The sequence below is a fragment of the Podarcis liolepis genome, assembly GCF_965112155.1.
Source record: "Podarcis liolepis genome assembly, chromosome: 4".
NCBI lineage: Eukaryota > Metazoa > Chordata > Lepidosauria > Squamata > Lacertidae > Podarcis > Podarcis liolepis.
The window spans coordinates 32,366,688-32,390,696 of NC_139558.1; the positions used below are offsets into that span (position 1 = coordinate 32,366,688).

The 24,009-nt window shown below is 41.3% G+C and overlaps 1 protein-coding gene across 6 annotated transcripts in view; it reads right to left on the bottom strand.

The window, feature by feature from the left end:
- The window catches only part of NPAS2 (neuronal PAS domain protein 2), a 97,558-nt gene that overhangs the window by 16,469 nt on the left and 57,080 nt on the right, over positions 1-24,009 (bottom strand). For all 6 annotated transcript variants that reach the window (XM_083501466.1, XM_083501467.1, XM_083501465.1 and 3 more), the window contains 10 exons: positions 21,398-21,451; positions 17,054-17,202; positions 16,422-16,513; positions 13,358-13,447; positions 12,912-13,032; positions 10,778-10,891; positions 7,076-7,194; positions 5,726-5,808; positions 4,143-4,249; positions 1,356-1,503 (listed from right to left, as the gene is read on the bottom strand). In XM_083501466.1, coding sequence (XP_083357592.1) covers positions 1,356-1,503; positions 4,143-4,249; positions 5,726-5,808; positions 7,076-7,194; positions 10,778-10,891; positions 12,912-13,032; positions 13,358-13,447; positions 16,422-16,513; positions 17,054-17,202; positions 21,398-21,429 — 1,055 coding nt within the window. In that variant the 5' untranslated portion in view covers positions 21,430-21,451. The remainder of the gene's footprint in view (positions 1-1,355; positions 1,504-4,142; positions 4,250-5,725; positions 5,809-7,075; positions 7,195-10,777; positions 10,892-12,911; positions 13,033-13,357; positions 13,448-16,421; positions 16,514-17,053; positions 17,203-21,397; positions 21,452-24,009) is intronic.

A 24,009-nucleotide genomic window follows, 5' to 3' on the forward strand; every position in this document is an offset into this window, starting at 1 on the left:
CAATTTTGGTACATGTACTCATGATTAGCCTTGTCCCTACCACACCCCAAGTACAGGTTAGCAATTGCAGAAAGGCTTATGTATAATGCATGAAATTGTTCTACCTCACAAACTAGAAGGTATATGATTGTAATCAGAGTATTTCTCTAGAGTCCAATTAGCACGCTGTCCAATTAGAGTCCAATTAGCATGCTGTATTAGCATGCCAATACAGAATTAATGTTTGTAACAAAATATTGGGATCTTTCCAACAAAGGCATTTTGTCTATACAAAGTCTTCTGCTTGCACAACTGAACTTCCCCCCTGTCTCCATTTCCCGCGTCCATCCTTGGAACAGATTTGGAGGGTACACGGGGGGAGGTGCGGGAGAGAAAATCCAATTTTCAAGCAGAAGTCCTTGCATGAAAGGGACAATTTGGCTGGATAACAATTGATTGTATGGTAAAGCATATGCCTTATTTCCAGACAAGAGACTATCAATGAAGCAAGTACCTCAGCAAGATGGCCTTAGTCTAACTACAGTGATACCTTGGTTCTCAAATTTAATATATTCTGAAATGGTTCAAAAACCAAGACTTCTGATTGGCTGCAGGAGCTTCCTGTACTCAATCGGAAGCTGTGGATGCCGCGTCGGACGTTCAGCTTCCGAAAAACGTTCACAAACCGAACACCCACATGTTGGGGAGCCGATTTGTTCGGGAACCAAGTCGTTCAACTACCAAGGTACCACTGTACTCCCTGTGACCCATGAGTGGTTTTATTCCATTGCACCCAGCATGCTCAAACTCTCTAAGACTGCCCTTAAAAGTTGGATTAACTACCACAGAACCAAACTAGGGCCCTGATGAATTATACATTTCCTCAAAGACTACATTAGCACATGCAATAAATGTTGTGGTGGCTGCTTGTAATGCAACCGTATGCAGATTTCTCTGTGGAGCAAGACATTTGTGTGACATTATCTCGCGAGGCGGCACTGGCAATGTTCATCTTTGCAGACTAAGAAAAAGACGAGGGTGGAATGCTAGAGAGTTGGCCAATCGACACACTGGTCAGCTTCACACTGCCTTTGCTGTAGCAAGGTTGTGTTATATATGGAGTCACCTCACAAATGTCTTCGTATGTGGCATTTACAACTAGTATGATAGAAAGAATGAGTTTATTCTTGCCCTAAGCTCAGTAAGAAATTCCCCCTAGCTCATAACATATTGGACGTTCCTTTTCAATGTGACAGGAAAATAGGTAGCCGTGGTTGTCCTATGTGCGTCTCTTAACCAAGCTTTTATTTGCTCTTGTCCTGCAATGAGTACTCTACCGATCGGCACAACAGCAACGTCACTCAATTTCTCCATACCTTACTACCGTGTGGGTGCATACGATGAATTCTGGTTTGGAGTTCCACTGGTGATAGGTGATATAATAATGTGTTTGCAGCCAGATCCACTGCTGTCCTTTGGTCAGAAACCGGTAGCAGCAAGACTTCCCTTTGCCAAACTGCATTACTGTTTGTGGACACACAAAAAATGCACATGGCATCAAAGATTTCAAGATCTGAAAAACATCCTTTCCAAAAAATGATTTTAGCTGATCTACATGCAGCTTTCTTAAGAGGGGCTTCGGAAACTTCAGTTTGGTACAGGACACAGCAGCAAGAATACACGTGGGAGCATGTTTTCTATTGGTTAGAATTACACTAGTTGCTAAAAAAAATGTACCATTTAGGATGTGTGATGAAATCCTCCAAGATGATGTGATCTGAGAACAGAATTTTGCCACAAACTCTATAAAATGGATTCATTCCTAAATTATTCATAGGTATATTAACTGAGAATACTGAAGGATATTTGAAGAAATAAAAAGAAAATAGAATTTGAAATCCTGTACAACTGATAATTCGCTTAAGAAAGAGTTAAAGGAATTAAGGCATTTTAGTACTTCTGCAGTGGAAATTCCATTCTTGTACAGTAACAATGAGAGAGAAACAAACAAAATACATATAAAATGTACTAGTTAAAATGTGTTATATTTTGCTTGCTACTTAGCAATGAGGTGCTAAGATGGACAAACAGAGAACGTATGGAATCACAGTGTTTAGAGGTATCTCAAAGGTCCAACTTTTGCAGATTCAGGAGATCCACTATACAGTATTCCTGATAAGTGCCTCCACTTAAAAACCTCTGAGGCATGTTTGTTGGATTGTCAAACAGCATGTGCCATCAAGAAGTTCTTAATCCTTAGATGAAACGCTTCTCTTGAAATCTGAAGCCATTGGTTTGGGTCCTAGGCTATGGAGCAACAGTAAACAAATTGGGTCCATCACCTATGTGATAGCCCATCAAATATGGGGAGAAGGAGAAACGGCAGCTTCCCAATACACCTGTTATGTTTAGCATTGTTTACTCTCCAGCTGACATGGATCCGTTCAGGCAGAGACAACACAGACCTGGGTCAACCCAAGGATGTTGAACAAATATGAATTGGGAAAGTGCCAGAACTGAAGGCCCTTTTCTTCACTGTGGCACATCTCCCATCCAGGAAACCCAGTTTCTCCCCTCAAGGAAACCCATCAATGGATAGCTGCTCTGTATGGGATGTTTTATACACTGGGCAGCAATTCACATTGGTTCAGCCCAGCTGATTTTACTCTTCTTTCTTTCCCCTGTGAAATGTTTCATGTTTTATTACTGTATGACTGAGAGAAAGCATGGTGTTATTTCTTAAGTTTTACACAGTGCCTAAGCAAATTTAAGATTAATAACTAATGCTATTACTACAAATAAAATAATAGTAATAATAATGTCATGTCACAACCTAAGTGAGAGATACAAAGGTTGCAGCAACATGATGGAGGAGGCTGGTCCATTATGGTGACAAATTTTTGTCTGCCTTTAGCCAGCCCCCAGTCCCCCGCTTGCCTTTATACTTATAACCAGTCCATGGGATGGTCCTGGCTGTCAGCTTCACCCTTCTTAGTCTCAGTTATAGTTGTAGAACTCAGCAGAGAAGAGGATGGGGACAAATGTAGATTAAGCAGGCTCCATCTGCCATTGGCTTTGGCCCCTCTTGTCAATGATGGCCACTCTGCCTTTTGCCCTACATGTCCCAATGGGCATCAGACACCACTGATGGTTTATTCAGACAGGACCGAAGTGTCTTATTAATAGAAGAAGTTAACAAAAGAACATGATTTAATATTTAAAAACTTTGAACTTTCTATGACAGCGTAGCTTAAATTAATTTAGCTGGACTCTCATCGGCACCATGTTTGTGATCAAATGTATTCAAGATATACTGCCAGATTAATCTCATTTTACACCAATCAGTCATGATCTGACAGATGAACTTAACTTTGTATTCTGCACCAGAAAGCTGAAAATTAATTTTGAAGAGTGCCATTCATGTGAGTAGCAGGACACTTACAGACAAACAACAGACATGGCAAGCAATATTAGTTTTGATTTGTGTTGAGTTGTTCGAGGTTTTAATTTAATGCTTCAGCTTCACCTAATTAGCAGTTGTTGAGTATTATTGGATATATGTACTATTTTGACAACTCCGCCTCCCAAGATTTCATATCCAATGAGGAGCTAAGCAAGTCAATCCACATGAAGAACAAAATGTAGACAAATCAGTTTGCATTACACAAATGGCTAGCCTCAAATGACTACTTATTATTTATAATAATACTGTATTAGTATTATGTATTTATTTATATCCTGCCTTTTTCCCTGACAGGGACTCATAATACTCCCTGAACTGTAGAATATGGGCATTTAAGTGTTAAATTAAAGGTAGAGGTTAGGGCCCTCCAGATATTGTTGGATTCCAACCCGCATCAGCCCTAGCCAGTCATCAAATATGGCGGATGCGGGGTAGTCCACCAAGATCTGGAAGTCCACATCTTACCCATCTCTACTGTAAATCTTAAACCAAAAATGAATATGATTCACAAACAGGTTTACTAGTATCACCAGCAGGCTCTCTCTGTTTGTGTGTGGAGAAGGAGTGGGGCACTCCATTGCTAAAACCAATGGTTTAGTTGAGCTGGATGCAACCCAATGTCTTCAGATTTTCATTTCTATCTTTGCTATCACACGGAAACAAACTGAATTCCCCTTACTGTAGGTAATGTCATACTCACAGTGTTCGTGGCACCGTGCCAAGAGCTGAAGGTCATCTATATGATAGTAATCATATCCAGAAGTTCCCAGCACTTCAAAAGGCAAATATCCTATAATCGGTGGTGCTCTGTATCACGGTAAAATGCAAATGATTTTATTAAACCATTAAAAATATCATCAGCAGTGCTCAACCCTTGTTCTCTCTTCCCACCCCAAAAACTCTGGAAGTTACTCCACCTAGGCACCAAAACAATAAGCAGGGCAACAGACTATTTGAGACTGCTTCGTATTACTGGAACTCAGCAGGGAGGGAAAACCTCTTGTGCACAACTCACCATTTTTTTAAATAAAGTGCTTAAAATAAATGAAGGAAAGCAGAAAGGTAGAACGAAAGGTAGAAATAAAGCAGGAAGGTTTACACAAGTTCACTCTGTAGAGCGACAGGACTGGTTAATTCACAACTGTGCACAGTATGTTGACAGGCCTCCAAATATGTCTCTCAGCGATGGGAACAAACACCGTCCAGGTTCTTGTTGTTTTTTAAGTCACTGGTTTAGATTGAGATGTCATGAAGCAATAAAATCTTCCAAGCGCTGCTATAGTGCTTTGGGAAAATGTTGCAATGAGTTTTTAAAGTGTTTCTACCTTAAAAAGGCAAAAGGTAAAGGACCCCTGGACGGTTAAGTCCAGTCAAAGGCGACTTTGGGGTTGCGGTGCTCATCTCACTTTATAGGCCAATGGAGCTGGCGTTTGTCCGCAGACAGTTTTTCTGGGTCATGTGGCCAGCATGACTAAATCGCTTCTGGCGAACCAGAGCAGCGCACGAAAGCACTGTTTTCCTTCCCACCAGAGCAGTACCTATTTATCTACTTGCACTTTTTGGCGTGCTTTCAAACTGCTAGGTTGGCAGGAGCAGGGACCGAGCAACGGGAGCTCACCCCGTCGCAGGGATTCGAACCACCGACCTTTTGATCGGCAAGCCCAAGAGGCTCAGTGGTTTAGACCACAGCGCCACCCACGTCCCTTGTTTCTACCTTAAAACCCATTAAAGCAAGATAACTCTTCATAATTGTAAGTAATAACAGTGGGGAAAGGGTACATGAAAAAATAGGTGAAACTAACCACGTTTACCTCATATGTATGGACAGCAAGATGCATGGTACTGCACATTAAAAATGAAAACATGAAGATAGAATAGATAGAATAGAATAATAGAATAATAGATGACAGTATTATTTTCCTTTAGTATTATGGGGTTGTTGTTTTTTTGCCTGGTCTGGATTTTGTTGCTTGTCAAGTCTGTTAGTTTAACTATATTATTGGGAGAGATCCAACACAACTATATGGAACACATTTTGGGGGGCACACAGAAGGCTGGATGGTGCAGAAGAGAAATCTGAAGCCACACAGTGCAATCAGGCAGATGTTGTCATAGGTCACCCATTGCATAAATATATTGTGTCTGAATCATTCTCACACTTTTGAACACTGCCCCGTAATCCTCTGATGGACAATTAAGTAACTTCAAATAAATACGATAAATAAACAGTAGTAAATTGTCTAAGAAAACATAAAGTATAGCCGTCTTCTTTTTTTAACCAACCTGTGATCCAGAAACAAAAATTTCCATTCCAAACTGTGTCTTGAAGTGAATTCCTCTAAAGGTTCTTCAGCGATGCACATTTCCTGTATTAGAATAAAATTCTGAGTGACTGTAGCACCTTTATTGCCATTTAATTTGCTTTTTTTTCTTAAATGTTAGTGAACAACATGTGAAAGGAATAGAAAAGAAAAATTAAATATCTCCATCTAATAGCTAAATAGTAACTCCATCCAGTTTATTAGTTTTAACTGGTGATGGGCTACTTATTCTGGATATAATGACAAAACAGATTAAATGTTTTCATTCCTAATATAGTTCAGCCTGGATAGCTCAGTTAGTAAGAACATGGTGCTGATAACACCAAGGTTGTAGGTTTGATCCCTGTATGGGACAGCTGCATATTCGTGTGTTGCAGGGAGTTGGACTAGCTGATCCTCAGGGTACCTTCCAACTCTACATTTCTATTATTCTATTAATTGTTTTGGAAAATTTTACAGCTAGATGGATACTGATGAAAACGACCTCTTTCTGTTGAGTGGAGTCCACTCCAGCTAAAATAAAATAAACTTACTTAACCCAGAGTCTGAAATTGTTGAGAGTCCCTAGACCCAGCACTTTTTGGCATACATATTTGGAGACTGAACACGAGGATGACAAATCCTATGATAAGCACTCCTGAGGCAGAGATCACTCTCCCCAGGGAGGCTTGCTCTTGAAGCAATGTAACATGTGCATTGGCCCATTCTGTTTCACGAAGAAAGCCCCTCAGATTGCTTTTGCAGACATGAGACAACAACTGCATTCCATCCCTAGTTCCACATACACGGGCAGATGTTTTGGATAAGTATCAAATTGACCAGGCTCAGATTATCAGCTGACTTACCAGCAGCAGAGGGATGGGGTGATGGCGGCAATCTCAGAGAGGTATTTCTAACAACTTATTTACTTAGAACATTTATATCCTCCCTTTCCGGGCTCTGGCCCAACAATACCTGATTTTAGCTTCAGCAAGATGCCTGCATTATTATCTGCAAGATGCCTGCTGGCAGTTGACTTGAAAAGTTGCATGCATTGCCTCACGGAGCCTCAAGGTGCTCCCCTGCTGCTTTTTGTACCAATTTACCTTCAGAAATATTGAACACCTTACCAACAGCCATTCCATTATGCCAAGGTACAATGTATGTCCCTGCTCTGCAAGCCATGGCTTTGGGAGGAGCCACCATATACGGAGAGAGGAGGCTCCGCCTATCCCTAACGCCTTGTACACACTCCTGAGTGGGAAGATAAGGGACTGAAAGGGCTGATACGACTACAAAGACTTTTAACAGACTCTAAGACATACACACTTGCCTTTAGAAACTGAGGTGTTGCCAGTCGAACAGTAGCGACAAAGCAGACTTGTTTTCCTAGTGGTGTTCTGTAACCTCTTGGAACAGCACCATCAAAGCCATTACAAGCAGATATAGGCACTGGATAAGAAAAGTGCGAGACAAAGAGTTGTGCCTTTTAGTGTATTTAGCTCCCACTATTTTATACATATAGAAATGCGCCGATACTAGGTATCACTCAGAGAGGTATGTGTCTGGGCAGTGCTTTTAAGGTTATGTATGTGTATATGTATGTATTATTTTTAAGGAATTAGCTGAATAAAAAAAAAATGAAGTCACAACTTAAAGTCAAGCCAGAAAGTAAGCTGGAGGGTATTCAACACTAAGCTTTACTCAGTGTAGGCTTTCTGAAATTAATGGCCCGAATGTATAGTCTTCATTCATTCATTCATTCAGTCTACTCTTGAGTGAACCTTAGTTGACTACCCCCTCCCTGCCAATAAATTGTGTCTTTAAAAATTGGTCATTGCTGAACAGCAGTATAGCAGATGGGCTGGAGAACGATGTCAAGTGAGAAGCAATAGGTGGGAGGAGATGCTGAAGCCCCTCAAGATAGATGGGAGGGGTTGGGATAGATAGAAGTAGCAAGAAGAGATAAAGATCACTATTCCCCTCAAACTCAGTCCCCCCCCCCCAGGAAAATCTCTCCTAGCTTTACAGGTTTTCAGCACAGCACAGATTTGAAATGTGTGACCATGACGTCTCATTCCACTCTCAGAGAAGCTTCCACTTCCCTATTAGCGAAATGTGTCACTTTCAGTGCTGTGGAATATGATTCTGTTTTTCCTGGTCGATCCAATTCTGGCTGATATTTACCTCCTTTATTACAGGCTAGTTGTGTGCAGATATATTTTCTGCCCTGCCCATGAGTATTGAAATATGCAATCTGCTACCTACGCTCTGAGTTGTGCAATTCTGGAAAAAGCACAGCATGAGATTCTGGCTGCTAGCCTGAAACCAAAAGGTTATATAAAAAAAACCCCTAGAGGATATAGTTTTTAAAACACTTGTTTTCATGTCGAAATTATATTCCATTTGTTTCCGCGCTGAATTCAGCACCTATTTCATCAAATAACAGTACCTGTCTATTATTTCACATCTTAATTCATTTTGCCATGACTGAAGAAAAAAGGCTCAATTCACAGAGGCACACAGCCAAACAGATATCGCTTCTCATGCAGAAATGCATCTGCATAAAAAACGCAGTTGTGTATTTGCTGTTGCATCACCACTGTGCCCATTTTCACTTGTGCATCACAAAGATGCTTTTAAACATTTATGTAATGGCTAAAAGGGGTTTCTGCACTGGTGTGCGTCTGATAAGATGGTCCTTTTATATTGGTAAATTCAGAGTCATATGAAACTAAGAAAAAATAATGCTTCACCACAATTTTTTTTTTAAAATGCTGTTAGTTATATGGTCTGGCACCCACCAGTTATGCAGGGTTTATACAGTCTTGCAGACTGTGGAATTGTGAGTTCTGACAAGCACAGTGTAAATACGATATGACCATTTGAGATAATATCATCAACTTTTTAAACATTACTCCTAGAATGAATTCAGGCAAACAACTGAAGCGAAATCCAATAAATAGTTGGAAGTAATTAAACAAATTATTACTTTCATTATTATATTGCCACAAAGCAGACTTTTAGTGCATACTAGAAATACAAAGCTGTTTTCCATTCAGTAAGAATATTCTACTGTATGAACACACAGTGCTGGGGAAGTGGGGCAGGGATATTTACGCCACTTCCACTCTAACCCTATAACAGTCCATTGGTTCTAGTTTACACAACAGTTGCCTCTGGTTATTTGCAAATTACTTGGCATGTGTTTTCTTTTTAATGCTGTCTGCATACCTACCTCTTTTATATTTTTCTGAAGCAACTGGGATGTCCCAGACCATATATGCATACCTGTAACTTTCCTTCCTTAATTTTAAAATATACTCTCAGTAATTGGTGGATGCAAACTGCTAAGCACTAGAAAGAAGAAAGAATTATTTGGATCCAGACAGAGAGATGTCTCCCTCTCCCTCTGTGTGTGTGTGTGTGTGTGTGTGTGTGTGTGTGTGTGTGTAAGGAGCTTTCCATAGGTCTTGCCAATGAGTGATGCTGGTGCCAACACACATCTCCATTCTGAAGCTCATCCAATACCTACTGAACTGGCATGGGAATAAGGGTGCCTCTGGGTCACAAGGTGCTACCAGTTGCTCAATACTACAGCTGGATTGTAAAGAATTGTACAGAGACAATAGGCAAGAAGAAGAAGCAAATGCATGAAAGTACGCAACAGGGACAGGTCATCCTAATAGTACCATGCCCTGCTAGGCTGCAATCCCCTACCTTTATAGCACCAGTTTCTTATGGCTACGCAAACATTACACTAAAGAGAGGGAAATCACCATAAACTATCCTAAAGCGCAGGTTAATAAGGAATTTTTGCAAAGTTAATCTAGCTTGCAGTAAAGAATACTTTGATAGGATGGAATTTTTTACTTGCTACGTAAACTGACCAAGACAAGGGACCGAATCCTGCATAGTATAGAACTTCCAACACTGCAATTCTATGTTTCTATGATGCCCATTGACAGAGGAGCTGAAACCATTCCTAACTGAACGCAGCAACATTTAAATTCTCCCAATGGGCCTTTCTAGAGAATGCTAAGCCTCACCTTAGACTTTGTGCTAATATTCATTTTCAGCGACATTAGAGAAATATCTCGTGCAATGGAGTGTGCATTCAAGTGTGGAAAGGAAAGACTGGCTGTGGGGAAGAAAGATATGCTATTGCTGGCTTTTAAAAATGTGGCTAGCTGCATGCTCCAGCTTAAGATAAGGGGAATGAATAATTTCCAGGCCATTAAAAAGAACCCCAAATAAAGCTAAAGAAAATGGCTGAGAATTGCTGTGGTTCTTCAGTAACCAATGCAGTGTCCTCCAGATGTTGAGTTCATCTCGCATCATCCCTGAGCACAGACCATGCTGGCTGGGGCTGATAGGACTTGGAGTCCCTCAACATCTAGAGGGCACCGTGTTGGCTATGTCTGCAGTGGATGATCAGCTTTGCTGCTGTCTGGTGCAAGAAAATAAATCATTGGATAAGTGCTCCTGCACAGCGGCTACATGTGAACATGCAGCACCAAGAGAATTTTAAAATTAAACAACAACCACCAAAATGGCCCAGGTGCAGGTTGGGGGAATTGTGTTGCTCACCACTAGTTATAAGACAGGAAATAAATGCCTCTGACATCTGCGCAACCATATTACTACACACAACACACTAGCAATTAATGTGCTATGTGGAAGGACTACTTCGTTTTACTAGAATGAAAATGTTATGACTATATTCCACGGAAATGTTACGTACTTGCAACAGAGGTGGATCTCTGTCACATTCATTACACAAGAAAATGGATCAAGTGCTCTGGGTTTGCTTAGAACTGCAGCTTTGCAGTCTGGTCATAACCATATTTACTCATAAGTAAATCCCACCTAGTTCAATGCTTGGTATTGTGTTCTAAGCAACTGGTTGTTGTCATTCTGTCTGAAATTGCTCTATTAATGTTGGAAATGCGCATGCACACACAGAGAGAACGCTCAACACCCTATATACATTTATTTAGTCACTGGTTATACTTACAGAATAGCTGAGACTTACCATGACCGTAAGACAGAAAGTTCCCTACAAATTTTATATATTCATATGTTGGATATTCCTTTGGGTTCAGACTTCCCCTCAGAAGATGACAGCAAAATTCCAAATCTTCGTCAGCTGGAATTTTTAAAAAACACATGTCAAGAAAGACAAAATAAATATTATTTGTAAACTAAACGCAATGAGATTCACATAATGAGGCAAATGGAAGAACCACAATGAATTCAACAATGCTGTCTGTAGTCACAAAGGCCCATAGTCTGCTGGATGAATCTTTGCATAAACCTAGGCTGCTCAGAACTATAAATAGGTATTTCTCATGCATACTTAAAGCCAGGGATTGAGTTTAACTCTTAATCCCATTTTTCAGTACCATTCCATGAAATAAATCACGCAAGCTTAATTTATATATATGTGATTGCAAGCAATCCAATGCAAAAAATCAACTTCACACTGCAATTTTTATTGTCATCTCTTTTCCTTTTCCTGCATAACAAAATTATTCTTTATTTATTCTGAAAAAAAAATCTTTTTTAATTAAAACAGTTTCTTTAGGGGACAGCTGCACTGGTACGCTGCAGCAAAAGGAAGAAGAGTATCTTGTGGCACCATGCATCTGATGATGTAGGTTGTAGACTATGGAATCTTATACCATTATGATTTTGCTAGTCTTTAAAACAGGTTAACCATAGATAAATTGATTAAAATGAATCTATCTTATTAACTAGTAATCCCTGATCCTTCTCCCATGCCTTCCCTTTTAATAGTTCAAAGCACTGTGATTTTAAAACCAATATGCAAAAAATTCCACAAGTTCTCATGTGTAATAATAAAAATAATTTATGAACAGATGACTACAACAGGATCGGATTAAAGCCTCCTTATATGTATATCCAACTAAAATAACACTTTCCCTTAAGATTCAACAATGTATTATTAACATAGCTGCAAACAGTCCCATTTTTTAGTACAATAAGCGTGATTATTATAGATTTTAAATTGCATAGAAGAAAAATTCTCTATAGACTGGTTCCCTTAGCTTCAAAATGAAAAATATAATACATGAACTATCCTTTCCTAAAAACATATGTAATGTCATGGCCAGCAAAGCATTCTTTCAAGTGTACAGTGGTGCCCCGCAAGACGAATGCCTCGCAAGACGAAAAACCCGCTAGACGAAAGGGTTTTCCGTTTTTCGATGTGCTTCGCAAGACGAATTTCCCTATGGGCTTGCTTCGCAAGACGAAAACGTCTTGCAAGTCTTGCGATTTTTTTCGCTTTCCCCCCCTTTTTCTAAGCCGCTAAGCCGCTAATAGCCTTTTAGCCGCTAAGCCGCTAATAGCCTTTTAGCCGCTAAGCCGCTAAGCCTTTAACAGCGTTGCTTCGCAAGACGAAAAAACCGCTAGACTCAAGAGACTCAAACGGATTATTTTCATCTTGCGAGGCACCACTGTACTGTACAGACCCTTAAGAGATAAATAAGTCTTAGAGCCAATGGGTGGGATCCAACTAATATGTCAGGGCAAGGATTTATCCTTCTGCAGCAGAACTTCCCCTCCTCTCCTCTCCTTGTGCACCCCTAAATCTGTTCTAGTGATTCCTGCAACAATCCACAGCAGATCTGAGCGGGGTGAGGGGCACACACTGGGGAGGGAGGAGGTGGGGAAAGTTCTGTTGCACTAGCATAAATCCTTGCACTGACTAAACCTATTAGTTGGATACTATTAAAGGTAAAGGGACCCCTGACTATTAGGTCCAGTCGTGGCCGGCTCTGGGGTTTCAGCACTCATCTCGCTTTATTGGCTGAGGGAGCTGGCGTACAGCTTCCGGGTCATGTGGCCAGCATGACTAAGCCACTTCTGACAAACCAGAGCAGCGCACGGAAACGCTGTTTACCTTCCCGCTGGAGCGGTATCTATTTATCTACTTGTACTTTGACATGCTTTCGAACTGCTAGGTAGGCAGGAACAGGGACCGAGCAACAGGAGCTCACTCCATCGTGGGGATTTAAACCGCCAACCTTCTGATCAGCAAGTCCTAGGCTCTGTGGTTTAACCCACAGCACCACCCACGTCCCTGGATACTATTACTGCCCTGTTAATTTTTGTCCCATGAATGCAGTAGAAGTAATACTCACATTTTAAGTACTCTGATGAGACAGTATCCATCAGTAGCATGTGAGATGATAATATTTTATAAATGTCTGAATGTTCTTGCTCTGGGAGGAAATTCAACAGGTTCTGATCCATCACGTCAGACTGCAAGTAACAAAAGTGTCCATTACAGAAATAACCAAAATATGGTATTCCTATTCTTTGCAATCACTTCACAATTAAAAAAATAAATAAAAGCAAATCTACAAAAACCATGCAGTGCATTTTGGCCTGAAAATCCCATGGAACTCAGGAGAGCTTCTTTCTGAGTAGGTAGGTATAATAAGTCTGCATTCTTAATTCTCAAATGTTATGTTAGGCATGCAGTTCCAGGATTTTACATTAGCTGTACTCACAGCCAGACCCCTTTGTTGCGTGCGAGGAACCCTCATTGAGAGATCCTCAATATGGAACCACAAGAGCTACTCACGGGTAAATGTCCAAGAAGAGGTGTGATACTGTCAGAAACATACACAATGCTTCCATCTGTTGTAACAGCTATGACAAATCCGTCTAATGCCTGGTAGAAAGAAGAAGAAAGAAATAGAATGGGTGGGAGTATTGTTAGGTGAAAACTGGGGGTTCAAACCTTTCAGCTGAATCCTTTTACACAGAATATTTCCTTATTTCAACTTTGTAGCTCCACAGAAGCTCTCGGAGATCAGACAGGATTTGTTTTGTCTCCTAAGAGCCTGGGTTTAATTGCCCTTCAGCACTTGAAGCTGTTGCAAATGGAGCTGGTCTGTCTGGTCGCACAGCTACACGCTTGACTCTCAAGAAAAGAAAAGAAATACGTTGAAGAAAAGTTAAGGGAAAGGGTGCTATTCATACTAAGAACCAATTGAAATTTTATCACTGGTAGCTTTATCGTTCTCCCCTCCTCTTTTTTCCTTACCTCTGTGTTCCAAATTTATTTATTTATTTGCATTTTTAAACTGCTTCTGCCACTGCCACAACTAAACCCTTAACTTTAAATATATATATAAAGAAAAAATTCCAGTCAGAATCGGTGGGATGCACAAAAGTGGCCCAAGAAATTAATTTAATGCAGCCTCTGGACACTTACTGCCTGTATTTGTAGAGTATTTGTAGAGCTCCTCATTACAGCTAAAGAGTGTCTCATTACATCATTTACTCATTCCCTAATTCACTATAACCCAAAAAATCTATGTAACAACTTAGGGCTCCTTCCTCAACCACCCAGCAGGATAGTCAACACCTTTCTTCTTTTGTATCACTTTTTTCCAAGTTAGTTTTTTTTTTTTTTTTTTTTGCAGCCGTAAATGCTCACTTCTCCGAGAACTGAAGGTGAGATGCCTTTGACAGCTACATTAATTAAGCTCATGGTCCACATTTGGCTAGAACACATTTTTCTACTCTTGAAATACTTAAATCTTGAGAAGAAAGAATCCTCCAGAGATAGCTGTCTTGAGCTCGTTACAGTGGAGATTTGCTTGAGTAAATGGTTTATTTATCTTTAATACATTATACATTTTGCAGATGGGTTCTCATTAGGATTTTATGGAAGAATCTGATCAATGTATCCAAACATGAGACTATTTTTACTTCTTTGTTTGCAAACAGTTCGTGCAACAGAAGGATGGCCCACTTTTCTGCAAAAACTCTGCTGAAACTGCCTCATTTGTACGAAAGCAGGCTGCTTACAGCTGTGAGCCAAGCTGTGAGCCAAGCAGAACTTCAGCAGGTGAAGCCTTTTTTTGCCAAACAAACATAGTGATGGAGAAAATTTGCTTAAACACAGAAGAGCAATTCCAGAAAACGTTAGCAACTAATAATATCATCTACAGATAGGTAGCCGTGTTGGTCTGCCATAGTCAAAATAAAAAAATTCCTTCCAGTAGCACCTTAAAGACCAACTAAGTTAGTTCTTGGTATGAGCTTTCGTGTGCATGCACACTTCTTCAGATACTTCAGATTCTTCAGGTATCTGAAGAAGTGTGCATGCACACGAAAGCTCATACCAAGAACTAACTTAGTTGCTCTTTAAGGTGCTACTGGAAGGAATTTTTTTATTTTTAATAATATCATCGTAAGAGAATTCAAGGCAATTCAGTTCACTGCTATCAATACACTCATACCCCAGGATGGAACATTCAGTTTTATAATTTCACTTGTGTTTCATATGTAGACCACACAACAAAGACTGGCTCAGGACTGCAGTATCTCAAGAACCGCCTCTCTCCATATGAACTGACCCAGGCCCTATGATCGTCAGCTGAGGCCCTTCTTCATGTGCTTCCTCCGAAAGAGGTCTGGAGGGCAGCAACACGAGAACGGGCCTCTTCTGCGGTAGCTCCCCGCTTGTGGAATGCCCAGGGAGGCTCATATCTTTGTTACATATCTTTAGGCACCAGGCAAAAACATTCCTCTTCAACCAGGCCTTTGGCTAATTGATCCATCTATGGCCTTTTATACCGGGTGGGGAGATATTGCTTTTATTTGTTATTTTTGTGTTTTGTGTTATTGTAAACTGCCCTGTGATTCTCGGATAAAGAGAGTATAGAAATTAAACAAGCAAGCAAATAAACAGTATTGCAGGATTTTCCCTGAGGCATCTCAGGCTTGGAAAAGACATTCTCTGAACATCTACTCTGTATCTAACAATAGGCCTTCAGACATTTTGATATTAAAACGCTACTGGGTTGTGTCCAGATAGCCATGCTTAGACTGGACCCGTTGAAAATGTGGCACCTATGTGAATCTGTAACAGAACCCACCACCTCAATTTATTAATGGGATGTATATTATAAGACTAGTCTAATGTGTAAGGCATTTTGGAACACAAACTTGTTGCGTGTGTGCTACATTGAAAATGCTCCTCTTCCTCGTATGAAAATATAAAGTACACTGAATGCCAGTAAGCATGCGGTATAGCGTTCCAAGCTTTGAATTTTTATTTTCAACATTAAATTACATCAGATGAGGTAGTGAGGTCACTGTTGCTTACCGGGAAGGAAAGGGCCAAGGCGGCAGGGAGGTCAGAGTAGTGTTTCCTTTGGTGCACTGACCTCTCTACATCCTTGTACCTCAACTTCTCCTTCTTATTAAGCAGCAGCGACACTGCAACACTTCACCAGGTGAGCTCCTTGAATTTTTCCCTACACTTACTTTCCAGTTGGTGGGGTTGCCTATTATTATCATTATCCATCCTTCACCAGAAGATCCCAGGTTGGTTCAGAGTTGTATGCACACAACATTAAAACAAAATTTTAACTATTAAAAAACAATAATTTTGAAACAGCCAGCTTGCGTTTGCTTGCCTAATATGAAAGCCAGGAAGGCAATCAAGCAATGGGCATGGGCATAAGTAATCACAAGCAATAAGCTGTGGTTTTGATTCCCTCTCCTCTCTTGCTGAGCTCTATCGACCTACAGAACTGCAAGTGAAAATCATCAGGCTTGCAGGGCTGTAGCCACAGTTTACATTGGAAGAACACACACGTTCACAACTTTGCAAAAATTGAGTTTTTCACCTCTAACATCAGCTGGGTGAATTCTTCGTTGCTGAGAAAGGAAGGCTTCCATTCCTGCTGAGTGTTACAAATCTCTGTTTGTGTCGAGAATTCTAAACAAATGAAAACATTTCTGTTATATATCTACCAATACGTTATCCAACCGGTGGGGGGGGGGGCAAACTGGAACTTTCTTAGGCAAAAAAAAAAAAGAACACAACTTCTGTTAATAGTTCTAGATGGTTGTAAGTCTGTGGAAAGACCCACTGGAGGAACTATATAATTTCGGAAACGGACAGTCATCTATCTTGGAAAACTTCAACCATGAAATTTTGACTGTTTGAAGAAGCCTCACCATTACCCAGGACAGTACAGTGGTACCTTGGGTTAAGTACTTAATTCATTCCGGAGGTCCGTACTTGACCTGAAACTGTTCTTAACCGGAAGCACCACTTTAGCTAATGGGGGCCTCCTACTGCTGCCACACCCCCGGAGCACGATTTCTGTTCTCATCCTGAAGCAAAGTTCTTAACCTGAGGTACTATTTCTGGGTTAGCGGAGTCTGTAACCTGAAGCGTATGTAACCTGAAGAGTATGTAACCCGAGGTACCACTGTAATTGGATGAATAAGTGGGCATGGCTGTGTTACTTACCATTGTGTTTCTGAAGAAAGCCAATGACTTTTTCAAGTACTGTAGTTTTGTCCATTTTGCGGGTGTTTCCTGGAAGCATTGAGCTGAGCTCCTTGATAAGAATATTGAACTGGTCACGTCTCTTCTTCTCAGATTTGTTACGTGAAGCCCTACAAACAGGAGAAAACTGTCAATAGACACACACACACACAGCATGGTTATTCAAAATTATTTCTCATTATGGTGCATCACTAAGAAAAGCAAAGAAAGCTGGCATAAAACAAGAGTTCTTCATGTAATTTTATATTCATTTTTACAACAAATAAGATTTTCTAAAGCTATGCTGTCTTTTCTCAGGGATCACAAAAGGAAGTGTACTACAAGGAAAAGATAAACTTGGGGAGCAGCCCAAACCCAAGAACCACAAGGGTGAGGGAGGTTTGGAATAAGTGGATCTCTGGCTGACCCTATGTTCCTCACCCCATCTCTACCACAGGTACACTGGTCTAGGTTCTCCATCCTCAGCCAGCTCAACTTGAAGCAAGTTCTGAAAAAGAGGGGTGGCAGGAGGAGACCTGTTCCTGTTCCAAACTCTGTTCAGCTGTTACATGACATAGCAACCCACTAGCAAAAAGAGTGGCACAAGTCAAACTCTATTTTAAAGACCTGTTTTCTGTCCGCCAGGCTCAGGCTAGCTCCACTCTTGGTAGCCCCACTCCTGAACAGAGCTCGGAAAGAATGAATTACACTGGCATAATTTACCCCAGCATAAATTACACTGGCTTCCTATAGTTTGGATTGCTCTACAAATTTGGACGCTACACTAGATTGACACTGAATAATATTATTGCCAAAGCTGCTCGATCACCACATTCAGTGGCAATCACAGGGGTCAGCAAACTTTTTCAGCAAGGGGCCCGTGCACTGTCCCTCAGACTTTGTGGGGGGATAGACTATATTGGGGAGGGGGAAATGAATGAATTCCTATGCCCCACAAATAACCCAGAGATGCATTTTAAATAAAAGGACACATTCTACTCATGTAAACACACACTGATTCCTGGACCATCTGCGGGCCGGATTTAGAAGGCGATTGGGCAGGATCCAGCCCCTGGGCCTTAGTTTGACTACCCATGGGCTAACACAACCAAACCTCATACCACTTTTTAAACTTGGGAGTGTTAGGTGAGGTCTGTACTTCACCCGCCTGCCAACGGTCCCCCAAAAACGGTACTCCTGTCTTGCCAGGATTCAACAAGATAGGATGTGCTGTCATGCACAAGAAGTATTTCCAGTAAGAAAGAATGGTAAATGGGTGTTTCTTGTTTATTTGATTACTACAAGAGAAAAGAAAAGGCTCAGGTCCATGTGTTAATAATAAGCATTAAAAAAGAAAGCTGAATTCAAGTTCCTGTATCTAGTTGTATCATTTATGCCCAATCTTGCTTGTCAACTCTAAGGGAATGCACTTATTCACCCCATATTCGGCACATATTCAGCACACTCTTGTTTTCATATGGAATAGTGGGCTTCTGTGTCTTGAAAACACATAGATTAGAAAAAAGACAGTTGATCTAAGCAGCAGAATAGCATGACCTATATTAGTAGAGGAAAGCTGCAGGGAACAAAGAAACTAAAAAAGAGATGATGCTAAATCAAATAGTGGCCAGACTAGAAATTCTTTCATTAAAGAAAAGCATCATGGTGAAAACTAAACCAGATGCAATCTAAGGCTCTGTAGAAGCCAATTAATCTCCTGTTTTCACAAAAATGAGAAAGTATCCAGGAAGAGAGAGAAAACTACTAGCAAGCAGCTGCTGTGAAACTCCAGATGCCAGTCAGATCTGACAGTTATTACAGCCTTTCATTTCAACAATCTTTTACACTTCCTCGGGCACCCCAAATGAGATGATAGCAATCTCCTTTGTGTGGATTTATCAGTGTTGTTGTTGTACCAGCATGTAATACTTGTGCCAGTTTCAGGCATAATATAAAATATGTAATGTCCCTCTGATACAGAGAGCATTTTCTGTGTCCCTAGCTTTTAATTTCCCCCCTCTGGTCTGTCCCTGACCAGAACATAGTTATTTTACCTAGTATAGCATTCTAATGCATCTTCCTTCAGTACAGAAGAGCTCACCTAAGTTTTCTCCCCATAAGAGATGAATCACCTCTTAAACAATACTTGTTTATTACGTTTGTCTTGGCTGTTGTATATTGTTGCTGTAAGCAACTTTCTGAAAACCTTTATGCTAGAGCAGCCCCAGCCTTCTCCTGTCTCCCACCTAGGGCTTAGAACTCAATCCCCATTAAAATATTAGATGCCCTCCTACAAAGTTTTGTCTCTACCTATTGGAAAGAGTGGAGGAAAGACTAAGGGCACATCCAGACTTTCGCTATTTTGCAGGTGGGATTCAGTCACATCTGCAATATAGGAGGCAATAATGCGGACTTACATAACAGGAGGGTTGAAAGGACTGCACTTATATAATGCATGTGCAGTGTATTGACCCCCCCACCCCAAAAGTGCTATACAAATGTTACGTATGACGATGCTGTATGAAGATGTTTGGTTTTTTTACTGCTCCTTTTTTTTACAGAAAAATCCTAAGACATCTTGCACTATTTACTATATACACTGGGCCCAGGAGGTGATTTCTCACCCTACTGCCCATACAGGAAAGATGTCTCACTGCAGCAGATAAGGCCCTATGGTGTCAGACTGCTGCCAGCAACTCCTGGCCAGTTGCCCAGGAACGTACAAAGACAAGGAAATGTTTCTTACCATCCGTTTTTTATTCAGTAGTTACAGAGAGAGGCTATAGAACCCAGCCCCTTGGATAACGGCGTTGTCCTGAGTAAATCTCTACCCCGCCCCCCCCCCCCGTCTCTCCCACTTCATTTGTCAATCGCATCATCTCTCCTACAGGTGCTGATAAGTGCCCTCTGTCTTTGAGCTCTTTGCTCTCCTACTTTCAAGGCTCTCCGGGTTCTGAGACAGTGGGGGTCTGGAATGCTTTCTAAAGGCACACTCTGTCAGATGTCGCCGCCCTGGTGCTTCCTCCTCCTTCTTCTCCTCCTCCTCTCCCATTATTTCCCAGCTTTTCACCTCATCTGCCTCTGAGCTGTGACCTCCCTCAAACCCCTGTTGCAAATCTAAACTGTCTCCCTCTTCCTCCTCCCTGGAAGAGTCAAGCTGGGGAGGCGGTCTCCACCACTCCTCCTCTGCCCAGTCCCTGACATCTGGCTTCTTAGAAATGTAAACGCTTCAGCGACTCACAAAGCCGCCCGTTTTTGCTCTGGTGGCCAAAAAGAACAGAAAGAAGACCTTGGACAAAATAGCATTGAACTGTAAGGGAGACACAGAGATCTAAATAGAGACTATTATCTGTGGCGTGACATACCTTTACGTGTACCGGTATTTATTTTTGATTCAGATTAGTCATGGCCACTGGAAGTTATTTGGATCGGTACTGCAGAACACTCCTAACCACTTATATCTGTACTGTTGAAGGGGGTTAGGAAGAGGCGGAGGTGCCCCTTCCTTCACCAGCCTCTGCCACCGGGAGTGTCTCCCCCACTGCACCTGCCAAGAGTGCCACAGAGCAAAGGCTACTGCTGGTGGTGTTCCTGCCACAGTAGCCACCACAAGGCCCTGAAATGGGGCATCACAGTGCCAGGCACAGAGCAGGGCCAGCAAAGGATCTGCTGGAAAGGATCCTGAGGAGTCGGGCCAGCAAAAAAAGTGGAAAATAAGGGCCACCCAGCCAGCTTCCATCCTGCCAGGCCCAAGCAGTGGGGATTTAAGATACAGTGGTGGGTGCACAGCTCTGTTCCTGTCCGCTGTTCACAGCCAGGATTGCTTTCTCGATTCTGCAGTGCCTGACATAGTTTACTTCAGGGAAGATAGTTTAATCTGCATCCCATTTACCCTGTACTGTTTTTCAGGTAATTAAGACACAGATAACCTGCCTTTTAACATTTTCCTTTGTTGGTTTCTTGTAGGTGCTTTTAAAGTACTAGAAAGATGTGTTTCATGTGAAGCACGAACATTGCCCGCGGGTGTCTCTGTTTCACTTCAGATTCTAGTCTCTCTTAAGGGAACCAAGTGCAGCATTTGACATGGGATGGGAAGGGCTTCCCATGGCCCTTTGCTTTTAAAGAACGGCAAGAAGACTCGCGTGTTTTGTGATTCAGCTGTTTTTCATGTTGCGCCAGGTTTTATTTTCTCCTTAGCTTGGTCAAACGAGAAAGAGAGACAGAGAGAGTAAAATAGCTTTGTTATGCATTAAAATTAGGCTCTCATGAAGCTGACAATTCCCAGTATTGAAGGAAAAGGAGATGAAGAGGGGAGAGGGTACTCACCTCTTTGCCCTGTCTTTTTCATCCTCATCCATTAGATTGTCTAAGCAGCTTTTCCTGTTGAAAGAATTCAGGGTAGCTTTAGCACATGTTTCCACTAGATTTCTAGAAAGGTTAGGTTTCAAACAGAATCATTGTTGCTTCACTTAATTCATCACGACACCTAAATGTATTTTAAGCCAGTGATTCATCATTCTCTCTGCTTGTTCTGGCCAACATTTGGACTGCAATCCTCTGCAAGCGATCAGGGTGCAGAGGGACTCCACATCGGCATCTTGAAGCATTCCCAACAGCTGTCTTGTTCTCAAGGGTCCCAACACAAAAGCTGCTTGCAACACAGAAGGAGTGAGGCCACCTGGGCACCAGGGAAGAACAAGCTCCTGGTTAACTTAAGGTGAGATGCTGGGGAGCCTTGGCTTCCCAAAACTGGCAGTGAAAGACTCCAGTGTGCTTGAAACAAGCTTATCTAATTAAAGAAAAACTGTTCAAATCTCTCCCAAGTACAACTAATGACTTGTCGACACTTCCGCTCGCCCGTGTCCAGAAACCATGAACGTGACTGAGCGGTTTTCTGATTTACCTGCACCATCTAGGCAATGCTCTAAGAAGTTTCCCCTTTGGTCCGCTCATTTCCCCGGGGAAAAGCTGCTCTTTAGCGTTAAATCAGAATAAATGGCAATCTGGGAGAAAACCAGAATTGCTGTTTGCTCCAATTGAGCACTAAAAAGCAGAGTGGGGGAAGCAGTGGAAGTGTGGATAAGCCCTAAGACAAGCCAGAAACAGTGTTTCATACCAGCCTAGAATTATTATTATTATTATTATTATTATTATTATTATTATTATTAACCCCACCCATCTGGCTGGGTTTCTCCAGCCACTCTGGGCGGCTCCCAAAAGAATATTTAAAACACGATAAATACATCCACTATAACTGCTATTGTTTTGAGCTATTAAATGACCACTGTACTCTCCCTGAATATTTTTCAGTAGCAAATCAAGCTGCTGCCTATCCCTTATCAGTGATGCAAAATTAAGCCCTGAGTTAGAAGAAGAAGGAGAAGAAGAAGGAGAAGAAGAACAAGAAGAAGTCTGATTGTCTGCTTACTTACACCTTCATGCCCAATAGTTTTGGGAACTCTCTCTCAAATAAAGTTATAGTGCTAAATCTATGAACGGATACTTCTGTTGGAAACAAGCCCTGTACAAATGGGTTGCTTCAGCCATCCAAGATAACCCTCTGCGCTAAACTTTACATATGGTATAGGGGGAAAAGAGAGAACAAATTTAAACGAACATTTATCGGTGAAGACTGCCATCTGCACAACTCAAAAGAACTCTTTGGTGTGTGCCCGTTCCCTCCTCCCAGCAATGGTAAACAGGATTAGCCTTCTGAACGCAAAACAGGAAAAAGTAGGTCACTTCGGCAACACTGTTCCATGTGATAAATTGATGATGCGATTGTAATGGTCTGCTCACAGTCATCTCTCTCTTTCTCAGCTGACTGCAGTTAACTGAAGGACCATACAAAGATATGGGATAGAAGGTTTGATAAAGGTTGCATGCGCTCCATACATTCATGAGCTTGTAATTCAAGTGGCACCTGGTGTTCTGATTTAAAATAGCAAATAAAAACAAGCATGTGCTACATAACCGCTGAGGAAATTTTACGGGCAAAGTTTGGTAAAAGGTTGAGAAATGGGAGGACTTTCCATGTTCAGAATGTGGGTCCTGCAGGTTCCTGGTTGTCTTCTGGAGCTCCACTTGTTGGCAAAACAGTGCATATCCTTTTATTCTGCCCTACCTTATGAAAGAAGCAAACCCAAATAAACTGAATTGTGGGCATGGGATCAACCACGTGTTAGGATTACAGCATTTTCAGGGCATGACGGAATAACCATGACCAAATTCAAGAGAACAACCCTGCTTAATACATGGCTATTTTCCAAGGCTGTCTACACATTACCTGCTTAAAACACAGCTAGATTTTTATTTTTCTCTGTTCGGTTTGAAACTGGTTTGGGGGGGTGTTTGCATCAAAACACAGTATTTCCTATCAAACTACAGCATAGAAACAGAATAGGTATGGATTGTGACTAATGTTGTATGTACACCGCTTCCCAAACCAGTAGTGGAAACACACTGGATGCAGAGCCAAAGAGGAACATCCCCATGCTGGAAGCCACCATTATTTAGTTAAATAAAAATGGGGACTCAGATACCTGAACTAAACTATTCTGCAGCCCTAGGCAAGACCATCTGGATTAGTCAGGTAATTTACGCTACTGAGCCCAAGTATAATAGATTCAAACAATCTCCAATACATTGACAAAACCTTTGTTTTGCCACCTATTCATGCACAAACAGTCACAACATTTTGAGAGGAGTAGAGCCAATTTGGAAATGAACTCATTGTGCTCAATTAAAAAAGAAACCTTTCCTCAAATAAAGTAAATTTTAAATGGTTCTTCAAGTTTGCAGCAGGAGCTGGCTGTGGATATTTTTTAAAAAAAGGTTTCCCATTTCCCTAAAAAAAGAAATCTACAAATGAATAAATAAAAGTACTTGCGGTGCTTTAAAAAAATATACAAAAAAGCAGTAACCCACTTGAAGCATGG